This window comes from Falco rusticolus, chromosome 4, assembly GCF_015220075.1.
Source record: "Falco rusticolus isolate bFalRus1 chromosome 4, bFalRus1.pri, whole genome shotgun sequence".
Classification (NCBI taxonomy): domain Eukaryota; kingdom Metazoa; phylum Chordata; class Aves; order Falconiformes; family Falconidae; genus Falco; species Falco rusticolus.
The window spans coordinates 45,820,885-45,837,006 of NC_051190.1; the positions used below are offsets into that span (position 1 = coordinate 45,820,885).

The 16,122-nt window shown below is 66.2% G+C and overlaps 1 protein-coding gene across 1 annotated transcript; it reads right to left on the reverse strand.

Moving 5' to 3' along the window:
- Positions 1-484: 484 nt before the first annotated feature.
- Positions 485-15,344, reverse strand: HCN2 (hyperpolarization activated cyclic nucleotide gated potassium and sodium channel 2). The gene is given in 10 exon segments (XM_037384398.1): positions 485-2,383; positions 2,486-2,650; positions 2,801-3,041; positions 3,329-3,475; positions 4,089-4,170; positions 4,172-4,305; positions 5,285-5,374; positions 5,376-5,450; positions 8,217-8,640; positions 14,917-15,344. Coding segments are annotated over 10 exon segments (2,946 nt in total). The 5' UTR covers positions 15,063-15,344; the 3' UTR covers positions 485-941.
- Between the last annotated feature and the right edge of the window lie 778 nt (positions 15,345-16,122).

Sequence of the window (16,122 nt, forward strand, 5' to 3'; positions counted from 1 at the left end):
AGCTGCGGTGGTAGCTGGGCTCTTGCAGGGGCTGGCTGCAGCTGCCTGCCCCTTGCAGTTTTAGCCAGAAGCCTCCTGTCTTGCTGAGACTCTGGCCTTCCAGCCTCCTCACCCTGGGGCTGCGTGTTTGCGTGCTGCTTGTAAAACTGATGTTTTTAAGATTTTGCAGCTGGAGCTGTGTGTACAGCTCTTGGCCGAGCCCTGTACCCCCCACAGGCTCCAGCTTGCAGCCTGCTCCCAGCTCCTTCCTTGCTGATGCTGGAGCAGGGACATGGCGTTTTGCGAGGGCGAAACGTTCTGGGAGGAGGCTTTTCACCTTTCCTTTTTTCTGGCAGGGAAGCAGCTCTTCAAAGGACAAAGCTGCCTCCTGCAGCCTGGGGCTGTGCCCGGTGGCAGGGCTCCCAGGCCTGGGCAAGGGGAGTGGGAGCAGCCGGAGCCACGGCAGGGAGGGACGGTGGCGAAGAAGCAGAGACGGAGTCGTGCGTAGCTCTGTCAGCTGCTGACGTTTATTGCACAGGATGGGCTGGATGGGAAGGGGGACGCTTGGAGCGGGGCCCTGTCCCACCGGCTGCGCAGCTTCAGGGTGCCGGGCTGGCACACGGCCCCTCGCTCGCTGCGTACATTCAGCGTGGAAGGTTCCAGAGTGCTCGGCCAAGAGGCATACGTGCACACACACCCGCACACACATCTGTAGGCGCACACACACGCAGGCACGCCGGTACACACAGCGTATGCCTTCCCCGGCCTTAAAGCGGGGACTGCCAGTGGGGCAGCCCCAGGGCTCGGGGCCCCAGGCTCCAGCATCTGCCTCCATCCTAGCGCTGGCTGTGGGGCTGGGGGACAGCATGGGCGTGGGGTGCTCTCAAGCCTCAGGGCGACCATCCCTCAGACACACACCCCCCTCCCCACCCCCCCACCAACTTACCTCCAGTCCTGGACCATCACCCCTCGCCTTGGGGCTGTGGGAGGGGAGGCAGGGACTCGCGCCGGGGGCGGCCAGCGCGCCTAAAGCCCCGGGGAGGTGTCCTGCGGATGCACACACACAGGTACGGATTCAGGTCATATCTATCATATACAGAGTTGATCACAGGGGATGATGCAGCGGTGGCTTCTATGGGGCAGCCGGGGGGCAGCAGGGCTTCGCCGTAGGGAGTGGGAGATGGGGCCAGACTTTGGTCGAGGTGATGCGAGCCGGGGCTCAGCCCGACCCCTCGCCGTGGTGGTGGGGGGCACAGAGGCCCCGTGCCCACCCCCCGGCAGCTGCCCACGCTCTGCAGTGCGTGGCAGGAGGGAACCGGGAGCGGGGCTGGCGCCGGCGGGGCGGCCGTGGCCCTCACCCGGGCTCCGCGTCGGGGCGGCACGGACGGGCACGGGGCCAGCTGGGAACTCACTGCCGCGGCCCCTCCGGCACGTTGTCCCCGGGGCTGGCGTGGCGCGGAGGTCACAAGTTGGAAGACAGCCGGGACTTTGGCTGGGTGCCGGTCGGGCGTGCTGGCCGCCGAATCCTGGCGGCCGCCGCCGAGTCCTGCGGCAGGGCGGGTGGTCCCACGTGCACCGAGCCCGTGACACCGGGTGGGCCAGAGCCCCCCGCGAGGCCGCCTGGCCCCGCAGCCCGGCCGGAAGGGCCCAGCGAGGCGGTGGCCGGGCCCCCGCCGATGGAGGCGCAGGACTCGCGGGCCGAGGCGGGGGGCTCTGGGTGCTGCCGGCCGCCAGCCCGTGGGGCAGGGAGGGCTGCGAGGCCGACAGGGGCCGCGAATCCTGGCTGAGGCTGCTGGTGTGCAGCGCCTGCGTGGCTTTTGTGGGCGGCCAGGCGCTGGGGCGAGCCGGGGGCTTGCTGCTGACTGAGGGAGAGCTGGGAGCCCAGCTGCCCCGGCGCCCCCCGTAGGCGAACGTCCGGCTGGCCAGGGGTGCTTTGGGACGGCGGGCTGCCGCGGCGGCGGCGAAGGCGCTGGTGGAAGGCGGGCAGGGCGCGGGCTGCGCCTGTCCTGCGAGGGCGAGGGGTGTGCGTGGGGCAGGGGAGCTGCGCTGCGGTGGGGGCTCTGCTGCAGCAGGACGGGGGAGACGGCGAAGGGGCTGGGCACGGCCTGGGCGTACTGCAAGCGGCGCATCATGCGGGGCGGAGCCCAGGGCCATGGAGCCCCCAGTGGGCTGGCCATCTGTGGGCAGAAGCTCATGGCGACAGCTTGCTGGAGGGTGGCGATGGCAGAGGTGACCTGGGGCTGGACGGGGCTGTACATGGCCGTGTGCTGCTGCAGCTCCGCCTGCTGCACCATCTCCCGGTCGTACTTGACAATCTCCTGGATGATCTCGTTCTCCTGGTTGTTGAAGACCCCCGAGTTTAGGTCGTGCTGCACTTTGTGGAGCAGGATTGAGTTCTTCTTCCCTGCAGAGACGGGGAGCACCGTGAGACCCCGCGCTGGGGCTACACAGGGCTCCCCCCAGCCCAGCCACAGCTGTCCCCCCTCCAGAGCCCTCTGTGCCTTACCGATGCGGTCAAGGCGGTCGATGGCCACGGTCTCAAAGGCCCGTCTCATCATGGGGTACTCCTCCAGCACCTCGTTGAAGTTGTCCACCGACAGCGAGTAGAGGCGGCAGTAGGTGTCTGCCCGGACGCTGGCCGTGCGCCGGCCGCGGGTCAGCAGGCAGATTTCTGGGGGGAAGACAACGGTGCCAAGGTCAACACTCCACCAGCGAGGACTGGAAATGGGGGTGGGCCAGGAGCAAAGGGTGAGAACCACACGGCGGTGGCTGCCCCAGGGCAGCACGGGCATCCCGGTGCCTCAGCCCTGCCAGCGCTCACCTCCGAAGTAGGAGCCATCGGAGAGTTTCATCTCCTTGTTGCCCTTGGTGAGGATGCTGACCACCCCGTGCTGGATGAAGTACATCTTCTTGCCGATAGTGCCCTCGCGGATGATGTAGTCACCTGGCTGGAACACCTCGAACTTCAGCTTGGTGAGCATCGCCGTGACAAAGTTGGGGTCCGCGTTGGCAAACAGTGGCATCGAGGCCACCAGTTTGCGGCAGTTGAAGTTCACGATTTCCTGCAGGGGAAGGAGGTGAGGGACCAGGAGGCAGGGACAGGGCTTCCCCAGAGCAGGCACGTGAGCACAGCGGTGTCAGCACACACAGACACCCCAGCACACAGATTGTGCGTGGACACACTCACACTCGGAGCTGCAAAGCCAGCGCACACACTGCAGGAGCTGGTGAGTCCCACAGCCCCTCCATGGCAGGGAGCAGGGGGTCCCTAACTGGGGGGGGGGAGAACGACAGTCCCCATCCTCACTGTGGCATCCCACGCCCAGCTCTCCAGCCTTGGGGCCCTTACCTCACGCAAAGGCTCATTGAGCTCCCCCAGGATGCTGTCCTCGTCGAACATCTTGCCCTGGTAGCGATGCTCGTAGTAGTCATGGATCTTCTGTCGGAAGTCAGCAGGCAGCTTGTGGAAGGACATGTACTGCTCCACCTGCTTGTACTGTGGGGGGAGGCAGTGTCAGCGCCCAGCTGGGCTGGGGCCGGGGGGCCGGGGACCCCCCAAGCCAGGTCCCCGCTCCATGGGGCTGATCTCGGTCCCCTCCCTGCTGTCAGGTCCCGCTCCATCGCCCGTCCCTGCCCTGCAGACGGTGTCAACAGGGAGCCCCCACCCTGCCCGGCAGCACCGCTGCGGCTCCAGGAGGGGGTTGTATCACAGAATCACAATGGTTTGGGTTGGATGGGACTTTAAAGATCACCCAGTTCCAACCCCCCCGCCAGAGGCAGGGATACCTTCCAGCATGCCAGGTTGCTCCAAGCCCCGTTCACACCTGGCCTTGAGCAATGCCAGGGATGGGGCACCCACAGCTGCTCTGGGCAGCCTCTGCCAGCGCATTGTGACCCTCTCAGTGAACAGTTTCTTCCTAATATTTCACCTAAATCTACACTCTTTCAGTTTAAAGCCATCCTCCCTTGTCCTACCATTTCATGCCCTTGCAAAAAGCCCCTCTCCAGCTTTCTTGTTGGCCCCTTGAGGTGCTGGAAGGCTGCTCTAAGGTGTCCCTGGACCTTCCTCCACACGACAGGAGCTGTGATCCCATGAAGCCCCATCCTACCTTCTCCTGGTACTGGCGCCGGGAGGAGTCCAGCGACTGGATGAGGGCAGTGGCGTGGCCGATGAACATGGCGTAGCAGGTGCCCCACGATCATGCTCAGCATCGTCAGCCAGATGTCCGTCATGCTCTCGGGTGCCTGCTTCCCATAGCCGATGCAGAGCATGTGGCTCATGGACTTGAAGAGGGCAAAGGAGTACAGCTCGCTCCAGGAGTCGTTCTGCAGCGATAGGGATGGTGGCGGTGCTCAGCGATGGCTGGGGCACAGCTGCTTGCACACGCACGTGTGCGTGCGAAGGCACGACACCCTGACCCAGGCAATCCAGGTTCTCCTCCTGCATCTCCCAGCAGCGCTCAGCAACAGGATTTTTAGGCAGGTATGGCTGGGTTTGAGTCTCACCTCTGCTCCTTCCCACTCCCAGCGCGTTTCCGCACCTCACCGCCCACCTGGCTTCCTTTTAGGTAGTCAGTCATTTTCCTTTTTTTTTTTTTTTTTAAGCTGATACGCAGAAGCGCAGCAAGCCCCTGTGAAACGCTGTGATGGGAACAAGCTCTGAGTTTGTGGACTCCACTTGCAGCACTCATGCACGGGAGCCTGCGGACGTGGCTGGCACAGCAGGCAACCGCAGATGGGACAGGCTGGTGGCACCTGGGGCAGAATCCCCTGGCCCAGCCCCACATGAAGCCCCAGTCTCCCCCAGGAGCAAAGCAGCCAGGGCAGGAGACGCATGAGACAGGGAGAAGAGGAAGTGGAGGAAGCCTGCGGCGGGGGGACCAGAGCAGAAAGTGAAACACCCGGCAGAACGGGACGAGACAGACGGAGGGAGAAGAGCCATTTGCAGCAGGCTGCAAGGCTGAGAGGGAGCAATTAGAAATGTGGCCTATTATTTATTAATAGCAGCTTTACTGCTAATGAGCAGAAGGCGGCAGGGGATGGGGCAGAGAGCAGTGTCAGCATCGTCCGCACCGCCCAGATCGATCCGCTGCCCCCGGTCCTGCAGGACCTCGCCAGGGAGATGGTCCGCAGCAAGCACAGGGTGCCCTGCACCCTCCCACCGGCACCACTGGACAGCGCAGCACCAGCCGGCACAGGAATGGCATCCCCTGGGGTCACTGGAGAGAGCCCGGTGACACGGGGATGGACGGGGACCCAGGGGTAGGGCAGGGGGGAGCACAGTGGGGTGGGGGCTGGCACTCACCACCATCCCGTTGATGAGACCCAGCAGTTCTGGGTGGAAATCCTGCAGCATGGGCACGAGGAACTGGAGGCAGCCATCCCAATGGCATAGGCAGCAGCATCAATTCCGAGAGGTTGATGATGCCTCATCAACCTGCGCTGGCCAGGTCGGAGGTCATGTGGAAGAGCTACGGTGAGGGGGCCGGGGTGGGAGTGGCAGATGGTGAGCGCAGGTGACTGTCCCCCCACTGCCCAGCCCTGCTCGGGTGCCAACCCCACATGAACCTCAGCCGAAATAGGGCTGTCCCAGCCCGGGGTGGCTGCCCTCCACCTGCCTAGTTATAGCCAGAGGGATGCCGCCACGCTGCTGCCCCCAGAGAGCGCTAATGGCTGCGAGTTTTGCTGAGGATAAGCCAGCGTGGGTGATGCTCAGGACAGCCAGATACCCTGGGCACTGAGGAGGGAGGGGGCAGACCCCGGGGCAGCGGGTGCAGGGCTCAGCCCCTGGCTGGCTTTTGGAAAAGAAGGTCCTGAGGTGCCCACCTCAGGGTAGGGCTGAAGGTAGACCCGATCTGGGGAGCATGGCCAGGGTGGCTGTGGAGAACCCACCCTGTATGGGGGGACAGGGCTGCATCCCCCCAGGGACAGTGTTGCATCCCCCCAGGGGCTGGGGGCTACAAGAGCATCAACATCTGAGACCCACCAATGCACCCTGGGAGAGCCCCCCGGGAAAGCCTCCAGCCCGGGAAGGAGCCGTGATCATCGGGACCCCCACCACGGCGCTCCCAGGACCAGAGCCCTGGTTGTGGAGGGGTGGGCGAAGGGAGGACACTGGGTGCTCTGAGGACCCTCGTCACTCCCAGCACCAGCCTGCAGCTCCGGTGAGAGCAGGGCTCCCCCTCCTGCCACATCCCAGCCCCCAGCCCCCCCTTAGCACCTCTCGCCCCAGAGCCCTGCACAGGCAAACCCAGGGGTTAGAGACGTGTACAAATGGGCTGAGGACTTGTTCCTTTCCTTTAGTATTTTAGGGTTCAGAAAAGGTGAGTTCAAAGGGGAGGAAAAAAGAAAGAAAATAAGAAAATTAACTGCTGCAGTGAAATCCCCAGTCTCTCCCCCCTTCCCCGCTGTAGATCAAGGCTGGAGTCCTACAGCATCACATTGAGCAGCTGCACAGCAGGGCATGGCACGGCATGGGGTCCCCTTCCCCTGCGCCCAGCCCCGGGCTCTGAGCCTGCCTGCCATGCAGGGCACACGGCGTGGGCAGGACGAGCAGAGCCGGCGTGATGTCTGCTGCTGGGGGCAAAACCGGGCACCCCCAGCCCCACCAGAGATGGTTCCATGCCATCCGCCACCCCGACCGCGCCACCTCTGAGAGCAGGCGTGAGGTCCCGCGTGGATGGGGGCTGTGCTCCCCTCCTGTCCCCCAGAAGTGGACGTGATTACCAGGACACCACGCAGCCATGCACGGGTATAACCCACCCCCCCAACCAAGTCAGACGGGGAAAAGGGCGCAGAGCTGGAGCCCTGGCAGGGGAGGGACCGGGAAGGGACAGACACACTTTGGGATGGGGGATTTGCAGGAGACGTGGGATGCTCCTGCAGCAGAACCCAGCGCCAGCTGTGGGAGAAGGGCACAGGGCAGGGTGGGATGCGGGCAGGGAGATGCCGGGAGGGAGACTGGACTGTGTCCCCCAACTCCTCCGCCCCAGGAAGAGGGGCTTGCAAGGCTTGGGGCTCTGCCAGGCTGGGGGAGCCGAGCTGAGCCGGGTGGGAAGAGCCATGTGCCAGGGCTGGGGGGTTTCCCCATCACAGGGTCAGGCCAGGACAGAGCCAGACCCCCTGATGCCGTTGGGCCGGGATGTGGGGGGGCTGCTCCCTACTGCCAGGCGCTGCCAGACACAAGCCCCCGGTGCCCACACCAACTCGCAGAGTGGCTCCGTGTCTTTGCAGGTTGCAGGTGCAGGAGGGACCGGTGCCCAGCCTGCAACCACCGGAGCCAACGTCACCGTGCCCAGGCTGCACCGCGAGTCCCTGCCGTGCTACCGGGTGGCTCTCGCCCGCCGCAGCCTGCACGAGGGATGCCTGGCCACGAGCCGGCACATGCCCTTGCCAGGCCTGGGGACACACAGTGGCAAGGAACAGGAGGAAGAGGAGGGGAGCTCCTTGCAGCCCCTCCAGCCTGCGGGTGCACAGCTGGCTGCACGCTGCAGCGAGCACCTGCACAGCCCCAGCCAGCGGAGCTGCCGGGAGGCACCAGCCCACGTGCCAGAGCCACGCGGCACAGCTGGCTGCACCCTGCACCCCAGCACCCCGCTCCCCAGCCCAGCACCACATCCCAACGCAGCGGCACGTCCCCTCGCACCCCACGCCACCCTGGGTGCGCCAAGCCCAGGCAGCACCCTGCCCCCTGCCCTGGGGACCCAGAGGTCCCAGCGCCCCCGAGGCGAGCAGCATCGAGCTGAGCAGGGGGACGCAGTCGAGCTGCTGGCAGAGCAGGGGGCAGCCCCGGCTGTCACCCATGGGTGGTGCGGTACCACGGCACCGGGACCAGCTGTGCAAACCCCAGCACCCAGGCACACACGTGCACACACATGTGTGCGCACACACACACGTGCACAGACAGGGCACGGCTCGGCTGAGCTCAGCAGCCCCTGAGGAGCTGGGGGGGGGGGCTGCCTTCGCGCTGAAGCGGAGCGGGAGCGCTCTCATGTCACAGCTGTCCCACTGGGGACAGAGCCACGGGAGGGTGGGGGACACCCAGAACCTCTCCCCCTCCAGGGTGGGTCATAGCTCCACGCACAGCCCCCAGGCCCCATCCAACCCACCAGCACCTCAGGCAGCCCCAAGCCCCACCGCCCTCACAGGGACCCCTCCCCGCTCCCGCTCTCTCCCAGCCGGTCCCACCATTGCTGGAGGAGGGACCCACCGGGGGCTGCATCCCACGGGACCCCTACCTCCTCCCACTGGTGGATGTAGCGGATGAGCCGGGAGAGGCGGAGGAGCCGCAGGAGGCTGAGGATCTTGGTGAAGCGGACAATGCGGAGGGCGCGGGCCGTCTTGTACACCTCCGAGTCTATGCCCTTCTCCACAATGAGGAAGACGTAGTCCACAGGGATGGAGGAGACAAAGTCCACCACAAACCAGGTCTTGAGGTACTTTTTCTTGATTCTCTCAGGGTCCAGGATGATTTCTGTGTTGTCCTCAATGACAATCCCCGTCCGGAAGTTCAGCACCAGGTCCATCAGGAAGAAGGTGTCGGAGACCACGTTGAACACGATCCAGGGTGCTGTGGTCTCCTCCTTGAAGAAGGTGATGCCCACGGGAATGATGATCAGGTTGCCCACCATGAAGAGCAGCATCGTGAAGTCCCAGTAAAACCTGGGGAGCAACCAGATGGAGGAGGGTGTCACCAGCGCCCTGCAGCTGCCCCCCACATCGAGGGGACCCGGCCACCGCGCCTGCCCTGAGGGACCTGTGCTACCAGGGTGCTGTCACTGATGCTACCTCAGCCACAGGCACCCCCTCCATTCCCCAGGGGGTGCTCCCCGCTCACCCAACTGCCCCCGGGCCCGATCCCGCAGGCTAGCACAGCCCCTGGTTGAGGTAGGGCTGTGCAAGTGCAGAGGGGGTGCAGGATGAGGCCGGAGGCTGGCTGCTGCTGGGGGCTCTTCCTGCTGGGCTGGTTTGGCCTCAGGTGCGTCCTGAGCACCCAACCCCAAGGCACGGGGAGAACGATGCTGCCAAGCACTGGTGGGGGAGACCCTCGCACTGAGCTGCCCTGGGGCAGCCCACGGACTGGGGACCACCCTCATCCCCACACCGCCCACCACGACGAGGCCACCGCACTCCCCACAGGCAGCGCTCAAGGTTGTGGGGGGAGGGTAGAACGGGAGAGCCCCCACCCCTCCCTGCTCTCACAGCGGGGACCCGAGGATGGGGGACAGAGTCCCCAGGGCCACCCCACCCCAGCACCTCGCTGCACCGGGCTGTGGTCCTGGATTTGGGGATGGGCAGGGTGGGGGCTCCATGGTGGACCCCGGCCGTGCGGCCACGGTGGAAGGAGCCACAGCGATGGAAGGAGCCGCGGTGGCTCCCGGAGCAGCAGATCACGTAGGTCTGCAGCTGGAGCCGGCATCGCCTGCAGCCCTGGGCAGGCAGCGGAGGAGCAGGCGGCCGCCTTTACCTCTGCCTGGGCTGCACGGCTCTGCCGCCCCCACCCCCTCCTGCCTCACCGCCTCCTTCTCTCCTTTCTCCTCATCCCCACCTTCCGGGCCACTGATGACCTTTCCGAGCATCTGCAAGGTCACAGCAGCCCTGTCCCTGAGGGGGTACCCCAGCCCCTTGCTCCCCCCCTGCCCTGCACCCCAGCACTGGCATGGGGGGGCAGGAGGGGGGATGCTCCTCAAGTCACACACAGACACACAGGACCCTCACCCACACATCTCCGCTCAGCCCACCCTGCCACGCTGCCCGCCCCAGGCAGGAGCTCCCGGGAGCTGTGGGCTGACGGGCAGGGGGTGCCCCGGCCACGCTGCCAGGGATGGGGGGGATGAGGGGGAGACCTCCCACACACAGGAATGGGAGATGGGCCGGATCCATCCTCCCCCCGCCCGTGCAGATTAGCGCAGGACCAGAAGGAGCTGAGCATCCCAGCTCCTGACCTTTCTCCAATGACACCTTCTCCATGTGAGACGTTGCCGTGGCAACCGTGAGTGATGTCACTGCTGCACAAGGATGACTTCACACCCAGGGCTGTCTCCAGGGTACCCTCGCCAGCTGGGAGGAGCAGGCTGTGCTCCCCCCGCACCCCCACAGGCGAGCTCCGGCTGCCAGCATGACCGGCTCCAGCGCCCCGTGATCCCCGTGGGCAGTGAGGCCACAGCCATGGGGGACCCTGCCGGACCCCTGGGCTCCTGCCACATGGCACAGCCCCCCAGAGATGCCAGCGTCAGCAGAGCCACCGCTGAGGCTGGGGCAGCAGCACCGGGCTGGATCTGTCCCGCAAAGCCCCCGGCAGCTCTCGCTGCAAACTGACCCTGCTGCACAAAGCAAGTCCCACAGGGGCATTAGCCATGCAAAGCTGTGAAGAACAAAGATTAAATAACCATGCCAGCTGGGCAAAACTCTCCACTGGCTCAAATCCCTTTGCAATCTGGCTAAGCCAGGGCAGAATTTGGCCTGCTGAGAAAGATAAACTGCTCCTGGTCCCCCCCCAGCACACGCAACTGACTGCGAGGTCTCTTCGGGGACCTGGGTGCGATGCCAATGCTTTCTTCCTTGGAGGGCAGTGTGGGCACAGAGAAAAAGATCCAATCCAGGCTACTAAAAATATCTGAAAACAAATTAATTAGGATCCTCAGCACCCTCCTCCCTTGATTCTGACCCAATTGAATGGCATCGATGATGACAGAAGATACCCAAAGCCCCTGTGAGCGGGGGCTGCTGCGCTCCTGCTCCATCGCCCACCCGAAGCCTGGCACAGCGGTGCTGCCCCACAGGTCCTGGGCAGGAGGCGAGTTGGGATGAAGCCCCCCGACTCCATCCAAGCTCCCAGGGGCTTCACCACACTCCTGCCTGCCAAGACCCCGGGGCACGTCCCCCCACAGAGCTCCCATCTCCTCAGCACCTCTAAAAGCCTGACGGAGACCCTGAGGCCAGAGAGGCACGGGGCAATCCCAACAGCCGCACCAGCAAAGCCCCCCTGCCTGCCTGCTGTTACCTCCTGGGAGGGGACCAGGAGAACCCCCCTGAGCCGTCCAGGGGGGCACAGCCACAGGACACCGGGGCCATCCCGGCTCAGCTCCACACAGAGCTCCGGTGGGATGCAGGGGATGATCCAGCTGCCTCCGCACGCTCGGTGCCACGCATCGCTCCTCTCTACAGCGACCCCATTGCCTGGGCACCGAGCCGCCCGCTGGCCAGCCTGCCCGGGTGGACGAAGCCCCCCCACGGGCCGCTCTGCAGGAGGTGCCCCCAAGGGCTGAGCCCCTCGGCCCAGACCAGGGCCCTGGCAGCAAACAGCCAGGCTGCCCAGCAGGTGGGAGCAGCGCAGGATCGGTGCAGGATTGGTGCGGGATTGGCACTTTGCAAACTTGCACTAAAAACTTGTATTTTAAAAATGAGGTCGCTCTTAGAAGTGGGTTAAGAAGCCAACGGCAGAAGTTTGCCTGAGCCAAGCAAGCAGCACGGTGCAGTGCCCAACATGCTGTCCGCATCCCTGCATCCCAGTACAGCCAGTTGCGATGCACGACTGGTTGCTGCTCTCCCCTGGAAAAGCCTTTTACCTGGGGGGGGGTCCTTGGGGAGGGAAGCAGGGGGATAAAGGCTTTGCAAACTTTTCGAAGACCCAAACCTCGACACTCGCCCCAGTCAGTTGCAGCCTTTCTTCCCCGAGGAGCCCCCAGGTCCGAGCACCCCACGCTGGCACTGCAGAGGGGTCAAGAGCTCCCCAACACCCTCAGCAGGGGGAACGGTAACACGGGGACCAGCACAGCGCTGGCACACGCGTCGGGAGCAACAGCAGAGTCCCTCTGATCAGAAGCCCCGACATGACACCAGCTGTTTGGTGGCACCATCCAGGCAGCAGCAAAGCCCCAAAAAACATATTAACTCCAGATGAGGAAGGCTCCAGCCAAGCAGCACTGGGGCCGCGTGCTCTGGATGCCTCTAGTTCAGGTGTGGGACCAGCTCTTGCAACAGAAATTCGCCAGCAGCAAAACCCCACAGCTCAGCCCCTGCCCCGCGCCTGGTGGAAGGCTGTGAGTGCCAGGCTGGCAGGAGGGGATGCCGGCATGGCCGTACCGGGCAGCCCTGCGGTGGTCACCGGGAGCCGGGCACCACCAGCACCACTGAATCACCGGCTGCGCGCAGCTCTCTGCATTACTGATGCATCCAGCGAGGCACTGGGCTCAGCCCTCCTCCCGGGCTTATGCAAGTCGCTCGCCACCAAGCAGGGGGAAGGCATCGACCACCAGGCTGGAGCACCAGCTGCCCGGGCTCCTGTGCCCCGGGGGAGCACCTGGCCCCCCTGGGAACGTGACTGGCCACCCCCCGCTTGGCCCTGGCTGATGCACCCCCAGCCCTGCACATGCCTGGCTCTCAGCTGTGTACAGGCTATAAGGATTGGGGCCAGACCAGCAACGTGCCCCAGGTCACTGCGAAACGAGGGCTGGATGCAGCCCCCCAGGCTCCCAATCCCGCCCCAAGGGCAACACCCCAGTTGCAGAAACACCAGCAGCCACAATGAAAAAGTCAGCGCTAGCTGGGTTTTATCCTGCCACTGATAAGGACCAGAAGTGGTAAAGACAGGGACATCTGTGCACAGCACCCTAAAGGACACGGCTCTGCTCGACACAGCCTACTTCAGCACACCATTTACAACGTCTCTTTTATCAGATTTGCAGCTCAGGATCTCAACCAGCCACCCAGGCTGCTTCCTGATAATTCAATATTCATGTAAATAGCAACTTTCATTCCTGGAGCAAGTCCACCCCTGAATTTTGCATGAATAACGGCAGCGCGGTGCCCATAAGGAGACAGGATCGCTAAAGGACTCCGATTATGAAATGATGTCACATATGCAGATGTGTAATGATTTTATCTTAAGATGGGAAAATGGGTTTTGCAGGGCAAACATGACTGGGTTCATCCTCCATTATTATTGCTAGATAAACACAACATTTTTTTTTTAGGGCAGGGCGACGTGGAATGGACACATGTCCTCAACACGCACAAGCGGCGCGGGTTCCTCGCAGCCGGGCTGTCAGCCCTGCGTTGAGCAGATCCTGTTTATGTGCACGTTTGTAGACCCAGATGATGCCGTGGCTCTGCCTGCCGCTCCTCCCCGCTGGGCAGGGAACTCTCCTACGCCACTTGCAGCATCCAAACACAGGCAGCGGCTCTTCCCCAATGGGTATCAACTCTTGATAGCGACTCCAGGAGGGATGGAGCCAGCACGGGGCAGGCTGGCCAGGGTGACTCCCCAAGGTCACCCCGGCGTGGATCAGTGCCCACCCGCCCACTGCGAGCGCCAGCCCTGGGAGCGATGCTGCTGCGCCCCACAGAAGCCTCCAAGGCCTTGCTCCCACCGCGGGCTCACCGCAGGGAGACCCCGCTCTCAGCAGCACTATGGCTCTGCCAGCTCGGAGAAGTGGGGCAGGCGCTGGCCCCGACGCAGCCGTGGTGGGGACAGTGGGGCACAACCTCCCCCAACAGCCCGCAGCTGCTGAGGAGCAGGGGCGGCACAGAGGGCAGGGTCCGCTGGCTCGGCAGCCCCCAGGTGCCGGGGATCCGCCTGGCACCACCGCACTGCTCAGTCACGGCAGGGATGGCAGAGCTGGCTCCACCACGGGACCAGCGATGGCCGCGTGGTGCAGCTGCTCCTCATCTTGGCTCTGCAGCAAAACCTGCTGCCCAGCCGACAAGCCAAGGAAGGGGCTCCGATGGATACCCACGGAGGGTTCCCAATGGGAATGTCTGCCACAAGGGCACAGGGCCCCTGTGCAAGGGGAGAGCCCTGAGAGGATGCTGAGGGCCTCCAGCTGCTGCTCTGGAAGATGCCAGATCAGCCCAGGAGCAGCGCACGAGGGCAAGAGCAGGCACTGCAGGCGCTGGTCCCTGCCCCGAGCCCACCCGGCCAGGGTAGACCTCACCGCCCACAGCCACCCCACCTGCCCCAGGGACCCCCACACCAGTGGGGGCCAGCCAGCACCAGCAGCGAAGCGACCCTGAGGCCTGGCTCAGTGGCATCCCCCATGCCAGCACCAGCGAACGCTCCCTCGAGCCTCCCCAACCTGCACACCAGAACGAGTCGGAGCCGAGCCCCTCGTCCCCCCCAGCCTCTGGGCGAAGGTCCCCCCAGCCCCTTTGAGGTTGCTGGGCTGGGGGCCCCCAATGGCTGGCTCACCAGCAATGCCAGTGGGGGGGTCTTAGCCACCCACCCCCACCAGGTGCCACGCCACCAACCTGAGCCATGCATCCTTCCCAGCAGCTCTCACGCTACCTGGGAAGCGTTTCCCACACTGGAGCTCCCCCAGGGCCCAGGGTGGGGGGACGGGAGCGGGAGCTGCAGCGCATTCTTCCCCCCCCCCCCCCCCGGGCTTTGCCATTCCTCGGCTGGAAGCTGCACAGGCTGGATCAGGAGGCTCTGGTCCCCTCGGGAGCGAGATAGATCCCTCCCTGAATCTCAGGGCCAGGATGATCAGGCCTCCTTGGGGGAGGGGGAGCCTCCGCTTGGCCGCAGAGACAGCCCCCGGTCCTGCCAGGGGAGGGGGACACCTTCCCTGAGGTGCTTTGGGGGCAGAGCCCGGAGGGGGGGGCTCCAGAGGGGCCGGGCGGTGCGAGGCCCCGGGAAGGACGAGGGGGTGCCCTTGGCGGGGTCTCAGGGCTCCGGGCAGCCCCGCACGGCGGTGCCCGCTGGGGAGGGGGATGCCCAGCCCCCCCCCCCTCCTCGCACAGCAGCAGCCGCACCGCCGCCTCGGGCACGGCTCAAGGTGCCCTCTCCCGGGGCCGGGCCCGGCCTCCCCTTCCCCCGACGGCGCGACCGGCTTCGGGCTCCGCGCTCCCCGCCGGCCTCCCCCCGCCGCACCGTCCCCGCGGGTGACACCGGGCGCGGGGTCCCGGGGCTGCCGCTCGCCCCCCGCCCGCCGGGCGCACCTGAAGTCGCTGTAGGGGTGGATGATCCAGGCCCCCGCCGACTTGACGCGCTCCTGCTCCCGCTCCACCGCCTTCTGCGAGCCGAACATCCGCAGCGAGAACTTGTTGACGCCGGGCTGGAGCATCGCCCCGAACTGCCGCTGCATGAAGCTGGCCTGGCTCCCGCGGGCCTCCTCGCCCGCATCCTCGCCCGCGCCCTCCTCGGCCGCCTTGGCCCCGCCGGGGGACGCGCCGCCGCCGCCGCAGGAGAAGGAGACCTTGGGCTCCCGGGGCGGCTCCGGGCCGGGGCTCCGCGGCGGCTCCCCGCGCCGGCACTCGCCGTTCGGGGACCCCTTCCCGCCGCGGCCCCGCGCTCGCCCCGCCGCCGCCGCCGCCGCCGCCCCGCCGCGCTTGGCCGCCTCGGCCGCCTCCTCCTCGGCCGCCGCCTCCCCGCCCGCCGCGCCGCGGCCCGCCCGCATCCTGCCGCTGCCGCCGCCGAGGCCACCGGCGGCCGAGTGGCGCCCGCCGCCGCGGCGGGGGCGGGGGCGGGCCGGGGGCGGGCGGCGGGGCCGGGCGGGGGGCCGGGCCCGGGCACCGGGCGGCTCCGCAGCTCCCCCCGCCGGTACGTCCCTCGCCGGCGGGACCGGGCACCGGGGCCGCCCCGCTCCGCTCGACGGCTGCGGTCCCCGGTGCGGGGCCGGGCGCTCCCCCCGCCCCTCGCCGCGGGGTTCCGCCGGCCCGTCCGCCCCGCCGGGGAAGGAGCGCGGGCCCCGCCGGGGCGGCCCGGACCCACCTCCGGGCCGGGGACGGGCCCCACCGGGCCACGGGGGCTTTGTCCAGACGGGGGTGACATTGCTTTGCCCCCCCCCAGCCCCAGTGACCCACTGCCCGAGCCCCCAGCCCCCAGCCAAGCTCCAAGCCCCTTAGCCCCGAGCCCCCAGCCAGCCCCCAGCCCCGAGCCCCCAGCCCTGAGCCGGGGGCTGGAGGAGCCGCCCCAGGGTGCTCGCAGGGATGGAGACCTGGGGGGGCCAGGGCAGCTTCTGCATGTCCCAGAAACAACCCGGGGCAGCAACTGCTGCTGGACGCCACCGAGGCTGACACCTGCAGCCACGCCACACCCGGGTGTGCTGCTCCGGGTGCCGGGATCGGGTCGGTGGGACAGCACCTCCTGCCCCCCGCCCCAGCAGCACGCAGCTTCCCGGGCTGCGAGGTGTCGGGGTGCACCGG